We start from the raw sequence: 13,993 nt of genomic DNA, 5'->3' as shown, positions 1-13,993 counted from the left end.
TACAATTAAAAGAAAATCATCCATAATCCACCTCCACTTCAGGTTGGCAATGGACATCCCCAGGGTGTCTCTCAGCTGATTTCAAGACATTCTGATGTATTATTTCAAAATAAAACCCTTTTGAAATTTTACGTAATACAATATATGTCCTCTAATTTCAGATTACAATTAAAAGAAAACAGTTCATAATCAAAGACTCATTCCACTTCAGGTGGACAGTGGACATCTTCAAGATGTCCCTCAGCTGATTGCAGGACATTCGGATGTATTTCAAAGTAAAAGTCTTATGAAGTCTTACATATTCTGACATTTTTAATAAGAGGAAAAATAGCAGACTATCTGAGATTTAAAGCAATAGCACCAGCAGCCTTCTTTTCTTGCTAAAGTCTACATGCCTGCTGAATGCAGTTAAACATTTCTTCAGTCGAATGGTGATATTCCAGTTTCTTCTGACACAGCGTACATACAACCTGATTATAATTTTTATTATATTTTTATGTTATTTATGTTCATCTTTTGTTTTCACTTAAAACTTAATCTCTTGAGATGTTAAATACATTTCGTTACTGTCACTGCCACAGCAGTAGATTGCGGAGCTTTTCCCGTGCTTCTCCATCACGAGCCCTGCTGAACGCCATCTATGAAAGGTAATGCACTGACTAAAGATAAGTACCTGAAACAACCACACTTGAGATAATCTGAATTGTCTGAGAAGTCATTGACGAAACTCTCATGCAAGTTTTAAGAGCACTTTATTACTACTAAAGTGCTCTTGAAACTTGCCTGTGAGTTTATTCAATGAAAGATATGCAAACAACAAATTATTAATTGAGATATTTATGTAAGTGCATTAAACTAGCGGTTCTTACCCTGGGGGTCAGAATATCACGGGTTGTTGTGAAGGGATCACAGGAGATCATAGAAAGGGTACTAGAACAAGTAATATGAGATTAAAGCTCAGAAAAATATTGTTTAAAGTCGAAACAGGAAATGTGAAAGAAAAAAAGGCTTAGGATTGTAACAGCATTCATAACTGAGTGGGTTTTCTTTTTATATTTTTTTCCATAGCTCTACATGATGACAACTGTGGCTTTGTTCTGCCCTTCGTTTTTTTGTAATGTTGAATGAAGTGGACTTGGAAACTTTGTACTTTATGGTGGAAATCATAAAAAAAGCATAATTCTGATAATGAACCAGAGTACCATGATGCCACAGAAAAAATTCAGGAAAGGCTTGCATCGTTACCTTTGCAAATGCAAGCAGTCCTGTATGTTTCAAGATCAGCCACTCAATAAATAGTCTGTATACAAACACAAATAGACAAAGTGGAGTAAAACAAACACCTACATTTATATTTTAATTATTTATTTCATCTAATCTAAAAGAGGACGTGTTATGAAAGTAAAATAGTCCAAAATCTCTCATGTTTTTGCCTTAAGGGCAGAAATATATGAATAGAAAAAATATTTATGTTTAAAGATAAGGTGGATATCATGCATTGGTGTCTCGTCTAAAAATATGAAGTTTATAGGTCATCAGGGTCAAGTAAAAATAAATATAAATACAAAATATCAACATACTTTCATCTATATAGTGTTGCAAAAGACATGCTGATGTTGTGTCTTTTAAGCTCATGCAGCAACTGCAAAAAAGTTTTTTTTTCTGTTAAATATGTAGCTTCCTGTAAAATAACAACCTACAAGAAAAGTTTGTTGGAGTTCCCCTTTAATTCTTGACCCCATTCAATGGAAATGTCTGCCAGTTTGTTTAGTCCAAAACTTTTAATGTTCCAAGGAGCATTATTAGTCAGCATGAGTGTATTTGTTTTATCCTTCTTGGAGCTCCGGGTGGGTGGAGTTTTACTGAGATTCAGATAAAATCAGATAAAAAGTTTGGGAGCCACAGAAAAGTAAACTAAAGCAACTCAGAAAAAAAACTTTCCAGTGAGTAATCTCTGTTGTAGGCCATTAACTTATAAGTAGTGTCAAACTCCACCCACCCAGGCCATGAAAGAGGTCAAAACAAACATGATAATGCTGTCTGACTAAAGCAGAACGGCAACATTTTGCTTTATCAGGCTACATAAAAGGAATTTTACCTCACATGAAACAAATCTGCTTAAATGTACAGTAATAAAATTAAAAAAGTAAATTATAACTGTTAATTTAGGGGCTGAGATTGATTTTATAATTATTATTGGACTCACTTAATGTCGCTTACCAACCGGAAGATGGAGCTGTAACTATTTAATTAAGGACAGAGAGCACCATCTGCTGAGAAAATCACAGTCTGAATATGTGCAGTACCAAAAGATCTCACATGGTGTCACAACAAAACAACATATTTAAATCTGAATCTGGCTTCTGTGCTGCTCAGTGATGATTTAAACTGACTTTGAGGGGCTTTACTTCCCTCAACACTATGTTTCAACATGTTATAATGGTCATATGTTAGTGATAAAGTTGCATTATAAGACAAATTAAGGAGATATAATTGTTGTAGACTGTAAAAGAAACTCAAAAGCAAAAAACATGAATGTTTTATACTTTTTTGTTTTTACATACATTAAATTTAAAGTTACAAACAGAGAAAGTTACGTTTAGTTTTACATTAGCAATATTTTGTATTTTTATATAGAATTAACTGTAATTTAACTTTTTTTGGTATAAAAACTATGCCAAAGAGTGGAAATGTTCTTTAAAAATATGATTAATGTATGTATGTATTCATAATTTCTATGGTTAAAAAATAAAATAAATAGTCACAACAGTCAGCCAGAGCCATTGATAGGAAGTAAAAACTTGATTACAGCATCAAAATACTCATCTTAGATGGCCACTAACCACTTTAAATGATTAAAAGAACAGTTTAAGACCACTGATTACAGTTTAGACAATTAAAACAAACACTGGTTAGATATACCTACCTACTAAAGACCATGAACAGACCAGCTGAGGTGGTTTCTTCACCTTCACTGCTGGATGTTGACAAGAGTTCTTTGTCTGGAGTCAGGACTCCCTCTGGTGGCTCTTTGTCTCCAGTACTGCCGGTAAAAGCTGCAGTTAGGTGCAGTCTACTTTCTACTAAATCACCTACATCCTCAGTTGATCAGATCATGTGATTTTACCCCTTTAAGATAATGGCCTATGTCAAGTGTGTGACTTAAGCGGATTTATTATGCCTAAGTCAAAATAAAATGTGACTTAGGCAATTTTTTGAACATGCCTTTGTGACTTAAGCAAGATATGGTAACACTTTATTTTGAAGGTGTCAAGTCTGACAGGCTTGTGTCACTCTTATGTAGACACCTTCAAAATAAAGTGTAACCATATCTTGCTTAAGTCACAAAGGCATGTTCAAAAAAATTGCCTAAGTCATTTATTTCTCTTAAGTTACATAATTTACACACAGTGTTATTACTATGCCAATAGCCATCCTTTGTTACATCCTTTTTGAGTGAAATAATCAATAAATGTCATATGTTACACTTTTGGTGAAGTTTTTTGTGTTTCCTGCAAAACTTGAAAAAATGAGTTAGGCGTTTATTGTAACAGGGTGACTCTATGTAGCCCCTGAACTAAAATGAGTTGTCGCCCCTGAAAAAGACTCTCAACGGCACTGCAGAAAGCAAGAACGTCCTGATGATTGACAGCCCTCTTGACCAATCAGGTGCAGAAAAGCGTTTTCATCCTCCAATCAAAATTCCTGATGCGTGAACGGTAGGTTGTTCCTCTGAGGAGCGATTTCTCTCGTTGAGTCACCGGGAAAAGCCGACACTCCCGTTAGAAAACTGCATCTCTACTGATCCACATTTCTCCTCCTGGCTTCATACAGTAGTTACATCATCCAGATATTCTTCTAGACGGGATTGAAATGTTACATTTTCGGTCAACGGTAGCGCTCAAGGAGTTATTTCAGACCCAGCTGAAGCGTCCTTTGACAGGTAGAGTTGGTGTGAAACCTGCAGCAGCCGCCTGCTTCAGCACCGCCAGGGTGGATGGCAGGTTGCCGGGCAGGTTGCCGGGCAGAGGGAGGGCATCAGCCCCGCAGCACTTCACCAGGAGGCACGGTGTGAGGAGCTTCTGCTCCAAGGGGGACGGACACAATGAAGTCTCGAAGGACTCTGCTGCAGAGAAGTGAGTAAAACCCGTCAGATGTTAGCCGCTAGCTCACACGGTGCGGTAGGCCGAACTTAAGGGAATAAACCAGCAATTATCTGCCGCTCTCATCGTCGGTGGGAGGCTGTGATGATATTCCCTGAAGTTATTTTTTATTTTAAATAGCTCTATATTAAATGTAGAATTTATGCCGAATGAAAATTAACTTCCAATAATGCATAATGACTGAAGTCGTTTTTGTGTTTTGTGTGTCTTGCATCTACACACCAGGCCTGTTTTAACCAGCAGATATTTACATGCTGGCTCGGTAAGCGCATCACACAAGGGCGAGCTGTTTACTAGCTAGCTAAGGTGCTTTACTGTCGGAATGACAACTAGCCAGCCGGCGAAGCTAATGGCTAGCTAAAGCAGCAGTGTTGGCTGGTCAGGGCATTAGTGAAGAGGAGTGATAGCCAGCAGTGACCGGTGAAGAGCTCCCTGCCTACCTGGAGTCTGCAGCCGGGGCGTGATAGCTAAAGGGAAGGGAGATCCATTATCGGACATCGTCACACTGTTAGAATAATCGCCTAAGTCATTTGTCATTGGGTTTTTTTGTCTAAATCATCTCCTCACGACGCCGGCCACCTATGGTAAAATCGCCTCCATCCTCAGTTGATCAGATCATGTGATTTTACCCCTTTAAGATAATGGCCTATGTCAAGTGTTTGACTTGGGATTTATTATGCCTAAATCAAAATAAAATGTGACTTAGGCATTTTTTTGAACATGCATTTGTGACTTAAGCAAGATATGGTAACACTTTATTTTGAAGGTGTCATGAGTGACATGAGCATGTCATGAACATTAATGACACTTTGAAGTAACATTAATGCTCATGATACTAGTCATGTCATGTTTCTGACAGGCTTGTGTCACTCTTATGTAGACACCTTCAAAATAAAGTGTTACCATATCTTGCTTAAGTCACAAAGGCATGTTCAAAAATTGCCTAAGTCATTTATTTCCCTTAAGTTACATAATTTACACAGTGTTATTACTATGCCAATAGCCATCCTTTGCTACATCCTTTTTGAGTGAAATGATCAATAAATGTCATATGTTACACTTTTGGTGAAGTTTTTAGTGTTTCCTGCAAAACTTGAAAAAATGAGTTAGGCGATTATTTTAACAGGGTGACGACATGTATGCTTGTTCTCACGAGACTTAGTCATTTCATTATTATTAATAACTGCTTATATTGTATTAATTGCATGTGAGAGAAGGGCATCTGATCAAACTTTTCTGCAGGAAAAAGATCAAATAAAGGCACGACGTGTGCAGCCAGGCAGATGTCGTGACCAGCTATCATCTTCAGCCAGTTTGTTTAACTCATTGAGGTATTAACCTGGAACCGGACTCTCCTGCCTTTCTAAATTGACAATACAACTCAAACAACCAAAATATGTGTCCGTTTAGCTCAATGCACCATGCAGACAAACCAAGCTTGAACTCAAAGTCTTATGAAGGTCAGTCATCATTGAATCTGGGAGGGGAACGAGCATTTATTTTCTTTATTTTGAATGCAATATAATCACCATTAACTATTAAGTCCATAAGATGGTGCAAATAGAAAATGTGTGTCAGTAATGAAGGTGAGACATGCAAAGAGATTTTGAGGCAATTTTGCTTCCATAACATGTCTTTTTTTAGTTGAAAGAAAACATCCAAAATAATCATGCAACTGTTTATTTTACTTCACGTTGTCTGTTGTGTGTCTGAATATCTCTCCTAAATTCACCAAAAGTTAGAATTAGATAAGACCTCATTTGCCTATAATTGTATATTATTACTTAATAATATTATTTTTTTATTATTCATTTAACGTTGACTCTAATATATTGACAAAAGGATTTAGGATGTTTACATTTCTGTTCTCGAATTGTATTGACCGCGATTGACATTTAAGCATCCATTTCAAGAGTATGACACCGTTGTCAGTGCCTGTGATTATTTGCGGTGTCGTTAGTGGAACAGATAAGGCTGTAATTGAGTGACAGAGGTGATCGTTCAACAGGGGAAATTGTTGAGTGTTGAGAGAGATGTGAGGATGAGAGTCATTGAGGATCGGATGCAGTTTAAAAGCATTTAATGGCCGAAAACACCATAAAATCCCCACCACAGGCAGGTTCTACTTAAAAACCTCTGACATCAATTAACACAATGATCCACTTTGTTAGGTGTTTTTTTGGGCTCTGGGAATGTTTGCACAGTAAACTGCCTTAGCCAAGTGCTTCATTTGCAACAAGCAAATTTGGTATTTTTATTAGTGATTATGGCTGAAACAAGCAGTCATTTAACATAATTGCAAAATAAATCTGCAATAACAAACTGATAACTTCATCCTGTCCTTGTTGTTTTACCATTAGAAAACACATAATTATATTTAATATTAACCTTTTCTTACTCTAAGTAGTTTCAGGGTGTTTTTTTGCTCCAACCACATTTTAATTATTGTGGCTTCATTTTTCATTGCAATATAACTTCAGCACCTCTATGGAATCAGCACAATCATGGCTAGAAGTAAGGAGAGCTAAAAATATATTTAACACATTTTTTATTTTTTTTATCATTTCTTTTACAAAATTAAAAAAACTGAACTGCAGTTCAGTCCAAGTTTCACTGAATTGAGACTGTCGGTCTCAGCCCTCATTCATGGTGTCATCGTTGTGTTTTTTTACAAAATGGTTAGCGTAAACTGTTTTATTTTGGCAAATATATAAATGAGACCAGTAAAACAAAGTGATTTTGGTGAAATATCACTATTTAAAGCTTGGATTTGGTTATTTTTCCTGACAGAAGAGTTCATCTCACATGATTAGTTTAAATATAGGTATAAATATAATGATAGTTTCTGGATATGATTATGTAAATTTGGAGATTTTTAAATAAAACTATTTAAAAGAAAACATGTATTTCAAACCTGCTGGTGGGTCGTATGCTTCAGAGGGTAAATGATATTTGCTTTATTTTCCTGTCAGAAGACTAGTTCTAGTTCTTCAGGTAGCTCATTTTATTCTACCATTAATCCAAACCCCCCAAATATCCAGTTTAATTTCATATAAGGGAGAAAAGCAACAAATCCTCAGATTTGAGAAGTTGGTGCCAAAGTATATTTGGCATTTTTGCTTGGAAAATGACTTTACTGACACAGATTATTGATGACGTCATTGGGCCCGGTTGGTCTGTGGTACATTAGCATGCCAGCAGCATCCAGTCTGATGTGTGTTTTCCTCATAATGAGATGTAAATCTGCCTGGAGTATGCCTCGACACTTCTTCTTTCCCTCTGCAAACGTTGCTGACTGAGGCCTCTGCATGCTGCTGAACATCTGTTTGACTTTTATTTTTCATACCAATATGGACTGAATAATTCTGTTAGACTGTTATTATTGTCTTCACTCTGCTGTAACAGAGTCGTGCCAGTTACAGTACAGTTAGATATGGCAAACTTCTTGCCATTTTGCACTTAAACTGAAGGCTGGTTCTTCTTGCTTTTATTAGTCGAAGCAGCTGTGCCACCAGTCTGTCTTCCCTTCAGAGAGTTTCTGTGGATATTAAAATCAGTGCTGCCGCAGGCCGGCGTCGTCCCATTTGTTTCTATTCACGGACAATTTGCTTAAGCTGTCGTCCATGTTTAGTCAGTCACTTCTCTCAGCTGAGTGGTTGTAAGCAACATCTTGTTTCCCCCAGAGGTTAATTTCAACTCGTCCTGTTAAATATCCACAGTGCAGATTAGTGTTTTAGGAATCATCAACAGGCAGCGTTTAGTGAGTCAGCAGAAGAGCTCTTTGACTGCTGTTGAGGAATATTTTGGCTGTTCATTATCACTTTAATAGTTACCTGTTCATGTGGATTTTTGGATTGCAAAAATGTCTAAATTACTACAGCTTTTCTAATGTGAGGATTTGTTGCTTTTCTCTTTTAGAAAAGCAATGCACTGAACGTTGGACAAAACAAGTCATTTAATGATATCGCTTTGGATTTTTCCCATATTTTCTGGTATTAAATAGATCAAAAGGATTTGATTAATTTAAAAAAATACCTTGGTGATTAATTGATTAAGAATAAAGGTAACCTTAAGTCTCGTTTTTTCACTGCAATAAATTCTGCACCCCTACAGAAAAGGCAACAACAATTTACGTTTTTAGATTCACTGAATATTTGTCACGTGATTGTTGGTCTCAGTCGAGTCATTAATGGCTTCCCAGTTTTACTAACAGGCGCAGAATTTAGTGTTTTTCGCAGGATCTGGTTAGTGCAAACAGTTTATTTTTGGCAAGATTTTAAATGAGATATATAAAATAAAGTCATGTTACTATTTTACGCTTAGATTTGGTTATTTTCCCTGATCTAAAAAGTTCACCCATGACTCAATCAAAAGACTTTCAGGAATGTGAAAATGTGAAAATTATTTTAGTTTTTCCAGTTGTTGATTATAATTAAAAAACAAAAAAGTTTAAAAAAAAACGTCTTTTAAACCTTCCGGCGGGTTGTGGGGTTCAGAAGGTTATACAATATTACAAATAAAGCATGAAAAAAGCAATAATGTACTTAATACTTTAGTCTACTGCAACATAAATATTAACTATAAAATGTATAGAGAAAGATATAATCACAAATAAAAAAGTTACAATGGGAAATTGTACACAAAAACTGCATTTTTTGGACACATTTTTCAGTATATTGTGACATTTTATACACCACTATAACTACTAATCGACTTTTCAAAAAAACTAATCAGCAGATCAACTGTCATCAATATCAGCCCAGCAGGCTGTGGTGCCAGATGTAAACAATAACCCTGGTTAAAAGTCAGTTAATCGGGTCAGTCCAACATGAATAACTCAGTTGAATTTAATTTGCACGACGTGGTGTTTGAATTCCCAGAGGCCCAGAGAGCATTCAGCCTCCACTCCAGTCTGGTTCGGAGGGTCCTGAGGCTGTGCTCTGGCTAATAAGGGGTTAAAAATGTTTGTAATGCAGGGGAGCTTATCCCGCCCACATCATCTTTCCACGTTTTTTTGCACCAAAGCCTGGATGCTGGCGTGCTGCCCGGCAGTTGTCGAGGCCTCCAGGAGCAGATGAGTCACTTGCACAGATTGATTTGTGCAGCACCGCCTCTCAACGCTCCCGCTTTAGTGTCTGCCTCCACCCTCCACGCCAATTTGTCATGACATCTGTGAGGCAGCGAAAGCGGCACCATCGATCCTGTCAAACGCAGCCGATACTACAGACACAGACCTCAGCCTGTCAATAGAATCTTAAGTGTGTCAGTTAGTGAAGGGGAACGTTTCAACAGAGGGTTTGTTCTTTGTCTTTATCCACATTAATAACACTCTAGCTGTAGTTTCCTGACAGGCTTGATTTATAATAAGAACTTGAAAGGGCAGACAGTTTTTCCTGGTGGCTACTTGCAGTATTGAAGCTAAAAATCACCCCTGCGACCCGGAACATATGTTTAAGTGAAAAAGACGCAATTCACAACATCTCAACAAACTCCTTTCTATTATGATTTTTTAAATGATATTCTCTTTATAGGTTCTATTTAGGTCATATTCCAGGCGAGAGATTCTCATTGAGCTGAAGTGGCATCATCTTTGCATCTAGTTCTTATAATATGTGTTGCACTGATAGTGAAACAAATCTGTAATATAAAACTAATTTGCAACTGTGAATCTAGAGCTGCAGTTATTGTTTATTATCTATTAATTCTTCAAAATGTTAGGAAACCCCAGTGTCACGTTTGTTTGTTTTTAAACAGAAATAAAACCCATTAAGTTAATTTTTATGTATCAATTCCCAGATTTAAAAGCCGATAAGAGTCATGTGTAATCCATGCCAATGTTGTACAGGTGGCAAAAATAAAACCCTTAATGGAGGCCAAAAAGAGGGTTTATTATTTAATACCTCATTTTGTAGAAAATAAGCAATAAAATAGAAAAAAAAATCATTAAGGAACAGCTTATTCAGTTGTCAAGCATAAACAGTGGATTTATTTCAACATCTTTAATGTATTTGAAGTGTGCACTGTGCAGCTGTATTATCTGGGGAAAAAGGGAAAAGAGAAATCGGTATCTGTAGATACTCAATATTGACTTTAAATGACTCTGATCGGGATCAGGGGCAGAAAAACTTGATCGAAATGATGAAAATTTCCCCAGAGAGAGAAATTTTTGGAATTTCTGTAAAGTGACATTAAAACTAGTGAAATGTTCAGTTGAGAAACTTCTTCTTCTTCATGCACAAATTGGGCATTTTTATGGATTAGTAAGTCAACCACATAAATATTACATTTTTAATGCAGTAGAGAGCTTCAAACTTAAACACTGGGGAGAGACTACCTTCATAAGACGGTTCACTTTGAGTAAAAATATCAGAAACTCTTTGGTTTCTGCATTGAGACACATAACTCACAGCCTTTATGTGCAGCTCAATCCAGAATAGTCCTACAATAAAGAGTTTTGAAGCAGCAGCGAGTTCATTTCACCTTTCTTGACAAACTGTGCGTGCTTTATAACAGCTGATCTTTAAAAAAAACGTAGAGCGAGGGAAGCTGGAGCGCTAATGAAAGCAGCTGAGGTAGATTAATGAGACGATGCAGCCTGGACCAGATGTTGCAGCGGCACCTTTAACCTGCTGGTGATGATGCTCCCAGAGGTGAAACCTCTCACAGGCCTCATTAACTCAACAAGAACGATACTCAGGGTCAGGGTTTTATGTCTGTCTAATATTTACTTTAAAGGTGAGTAGGTGCCACTTTATTTAGGTTCCCTGTTTGGACCTAATGAGCTGCCTTTATTTATCTTTCATTTACATTTTACTGCAGTAACTGAAGTTTATTTTTAGCAGCAAGCCTACTTAACATGCCACTGGTTCTTAAAGCCCTCTATTACTGCTGATTCAGTGTGAAAAGGGCATGTTGTGATACATTGATTCATATATAATGTGATTTTTATGGCATATTCACAACTCTGATGCTTTTCATTCATTAATTTCTGTTTTTCTTGTTAGTTTGTTGTCCTGACAGCATCTATGAATTATGCCAGTATCCATACTTCAGCCAATAATCTGATTACATTTTGTTTATTATGACATTATTGCTTGTTTTTGTAATGGTGTGCTGGTCTTCTGTGCTGTAAATGTCATTTTCACTGTTACTAATTCAGTATTATTCCCTCTGCACACTCTCTCCCTCTTGTTGATCTGCTTGCTTTGCATTTGTAAGTATGTTTCGATTTTTTATTTTAGTTTTAGTGTTTGTTTTTTTTCCATCTGTTTTCCTGTAGATGTAGAGGTTTTCTGCGGAAAGCCGACAACCGTTTTTACCTTGAAATGACCTCACTTCCTCCCAGCGGCTGCGCTTGAATTCCCTCCCTCTACCTCACCTCCATCGTCCCCCCTTCCCCCCACAGACACACACACACACACACACACACACAGACACACACACACTCTCTGATGTGTATTCCTTCCCCACCAGCAGACATCAACCTTCATTAATGAGGCCAGACCACGCCAACAAGCAATGAAAACCTTGTAACAACATGCTTATCCGGAGTGCATGAGAATTATTTTTAACTCAGTAATAATGCTGCGTTCCACACATGAGCTAGAAAGTCAGAAATTCAGATTTCCTGAGTGAAGGACGTTCATCTCATCAAAGTCAGATTTACATAAAGAACACATACATAATGCTGGAGATATTATTGCTTTAAACTACATGTTCCTATATGCATGATGCTATAGAAATATATAAATAAATAAATGATGGCTGCCCTGCATATACAGGATTTTTCCTTCCAATTATAATGTATAGGTGCAGCGGCTGTGCATTTTTGTGCACCACTAAAGCCAAATTAATATAAAAACAACATAAAAAGAGCATAAAAATAAAGGATTCCCAGATGATTCTATTTGGTTTGGTTAGTCCAGTGGACTTCTTTAGAAAGTTATGTCTTTAGGCTTTTGGTTGATGTGTGTTTATTATCTGCTCTATCTTTTCTGAATCATCACACACAGATATTGGAATAATGCTCCAAAATGATTTCACATTTTAACGAAATAAATTTTCTTGGGGAAGGGGCACCCAAACCTCCCAACTAACTTGTGCATCTAAATCTTCCCCAAACTAAGTTAAAATGTTGATTATGCACGTTCTCAGAAATGAATCCTACACGTCTGCAAGATGCAATATGCACATGAATATTACGGGCAGTTTGGTGATGTGACAGGGTCACAGACTAGACGGACCAAGTTTGCACTTACCCGCATCTGTACGATGTATTAGTTTTGCTACAAATTGATCAGTACTAATTTAGAAGTCAAAGTGAAAACTTGCAAAAATAAATGCAAACAAGTCCGTGCATGGTGAAACATTTCTATACCGTTTGAGGTCTCTCTCAATGGGAATTTTTCAGGAATATTTCTAGTACAGGCAAGTAAGTAGGACTGGAAATCGTTTGGCTGCAAGCAAAACCATACAAAAATAACTTTTTTCTGGATCTGGGTACAAAGAGTTGTGTTAAGGCTGTCGTTTGACTGACGGGGGGTTTGATACTAATTGCTGAATTATTTTAGAATAGAATAGAATAGCCTTTATTGTCATTGTATATATATAACGAAATTGGAGTGCAACTCCCATTGGTGCAAATAAGAAACTTAAAATATATATATACATACACGGTAAAAAAATAAAATAAAAATAGAATAAATAAATAAAATAAAATAGATTTTTTTACATGGGCTATGCTTAAAAATGTGTCCTCAGATATTGTTCAGTAAATACTTGGTCAATACTTTAAAGTTATCAAGTACTGAGACTCGTGGTTAAAAAGCAAGTATATCTCTGTTTTTGTATGATCCTCAGAACAAGCCCAGTTCTCGTTTCCGGCATTTGTTGACACCAAAACACCACATTCACTTGTAGAGTAATAGGAATGCACACATCTAGGCTGTAATTACTGATAATTTCTGACTTTGTGGCTCTGAGTGGAACTGTTAGCATCAATAATGAAGTCTAAATGAAGTGTTTCCTTTGTATTATTCTGCAGTAGTGTGATCCGGGAGAAATGTCAGATTCTTTAGATTTTGTTGTAGTGAATACATTAAATGTAATATTCTACAAAGGGTAAGGCTGGGAATATTACTGCTGCTTCTGCTTGTTGTCAACGAATCCTATAAAAAGGCTGAAACCAACCATGAACTGATAACTGCTGACATGTTATGTGAGTGTAGTCAAGACATTGTTGGTTCTGGTCGGTTTAGGGGCTTTGTTGATGATGACAAAGAAAAAGAATAAGCTGCAATCAGCTGACTGGTGTTTGGATGTTCTCTTACTTTAAGTTCAGCACCAATGTCCTATGTTATTTTCTCAAAATCATACAGTTATGGTCTAACATTCCTACCAAAACTCTTATATCCATTGATACATTGACTTTTCAATGGCAAATCTGGTTCATTACAGTTATGATGCAGTTTTATTGATTGTCCATGTCCTCTGTCAGAGGTTATAATCTCCTGATAGCTCACTGCTGCTGAATAAATCCAGAGGAAACCCTGTTAATGCTGAGTCTGAAACTGCTAGATTTCTGCTCTCGTGTCTCAAAGGGTCCAAACTCAGCTTTATATCTTGGTTGGCAGCTTCATGGAGCCACCTGCCAACTAAAGCTTTACCTCCAGACATCCTCTCCTAGCACACAGGCCCCATGATGCATTGCAGGACAGAGTGCGTCTGAGCGGGCACCCAGAGCTTTGCACAAATCCAATTTGGTGTTGATATGAATCATAGCAGAGAGCCTGCTGTGAGATTGTCGCCCCGTCTGCCTCCTGACACGCTAC

The 13,993-nt window shown here is 37.0% G+C and overlaps 1 protein-coding gene across 2 annotated transcripts in view; it reads left to right on the top strand.

Annotated features, from left to right (window-relative positions):
- Window positions 1-3,771: 3,771 nt before the first annotated feature.
- The window catches only part of LOC131962732 (glutaminase kidney isoform, mitochondrial-like), a 32,137-nt gene continuing 21,915 nt past the window's right edge, over window positions 3,772-13,993 (top strand). For both annotated transcript variants that reach the window (XM_059327779.1, XM_059327778.1), the window contains exon 1: window positions 3,772-4,136. In XM_059327779.1, the coding sequence (XP_059183762.1) occupies window positions 3,874-4,136 (263 nt within the window). In that variant the 5' untranslated portion in view covers window positions 3,772-3,873. The remainder of the gene's footprint in view (window positions 4,137-13,993) is intronic.

This window comes from Centropristis striata, chromosome 24 (assembly GCF_030273125.1).
Source record: "Centropristis striata isolate RG_2023a ecotype Rhode Island chromosome 24, C.striata_1.0, whole genome shotgun sequence".
Classification (NCBI taxonomy): Eukaryota; Metazoa; Chordata; class Actinopteri; order Perciformes; family Serranidae; genus Centropristis; species Centropristis striata.
The sequence above is the reverse complement of the archived record's forward strand: the minus strand, read 5'-3'. Positions and strand labels throughout refer to the sequence as shown.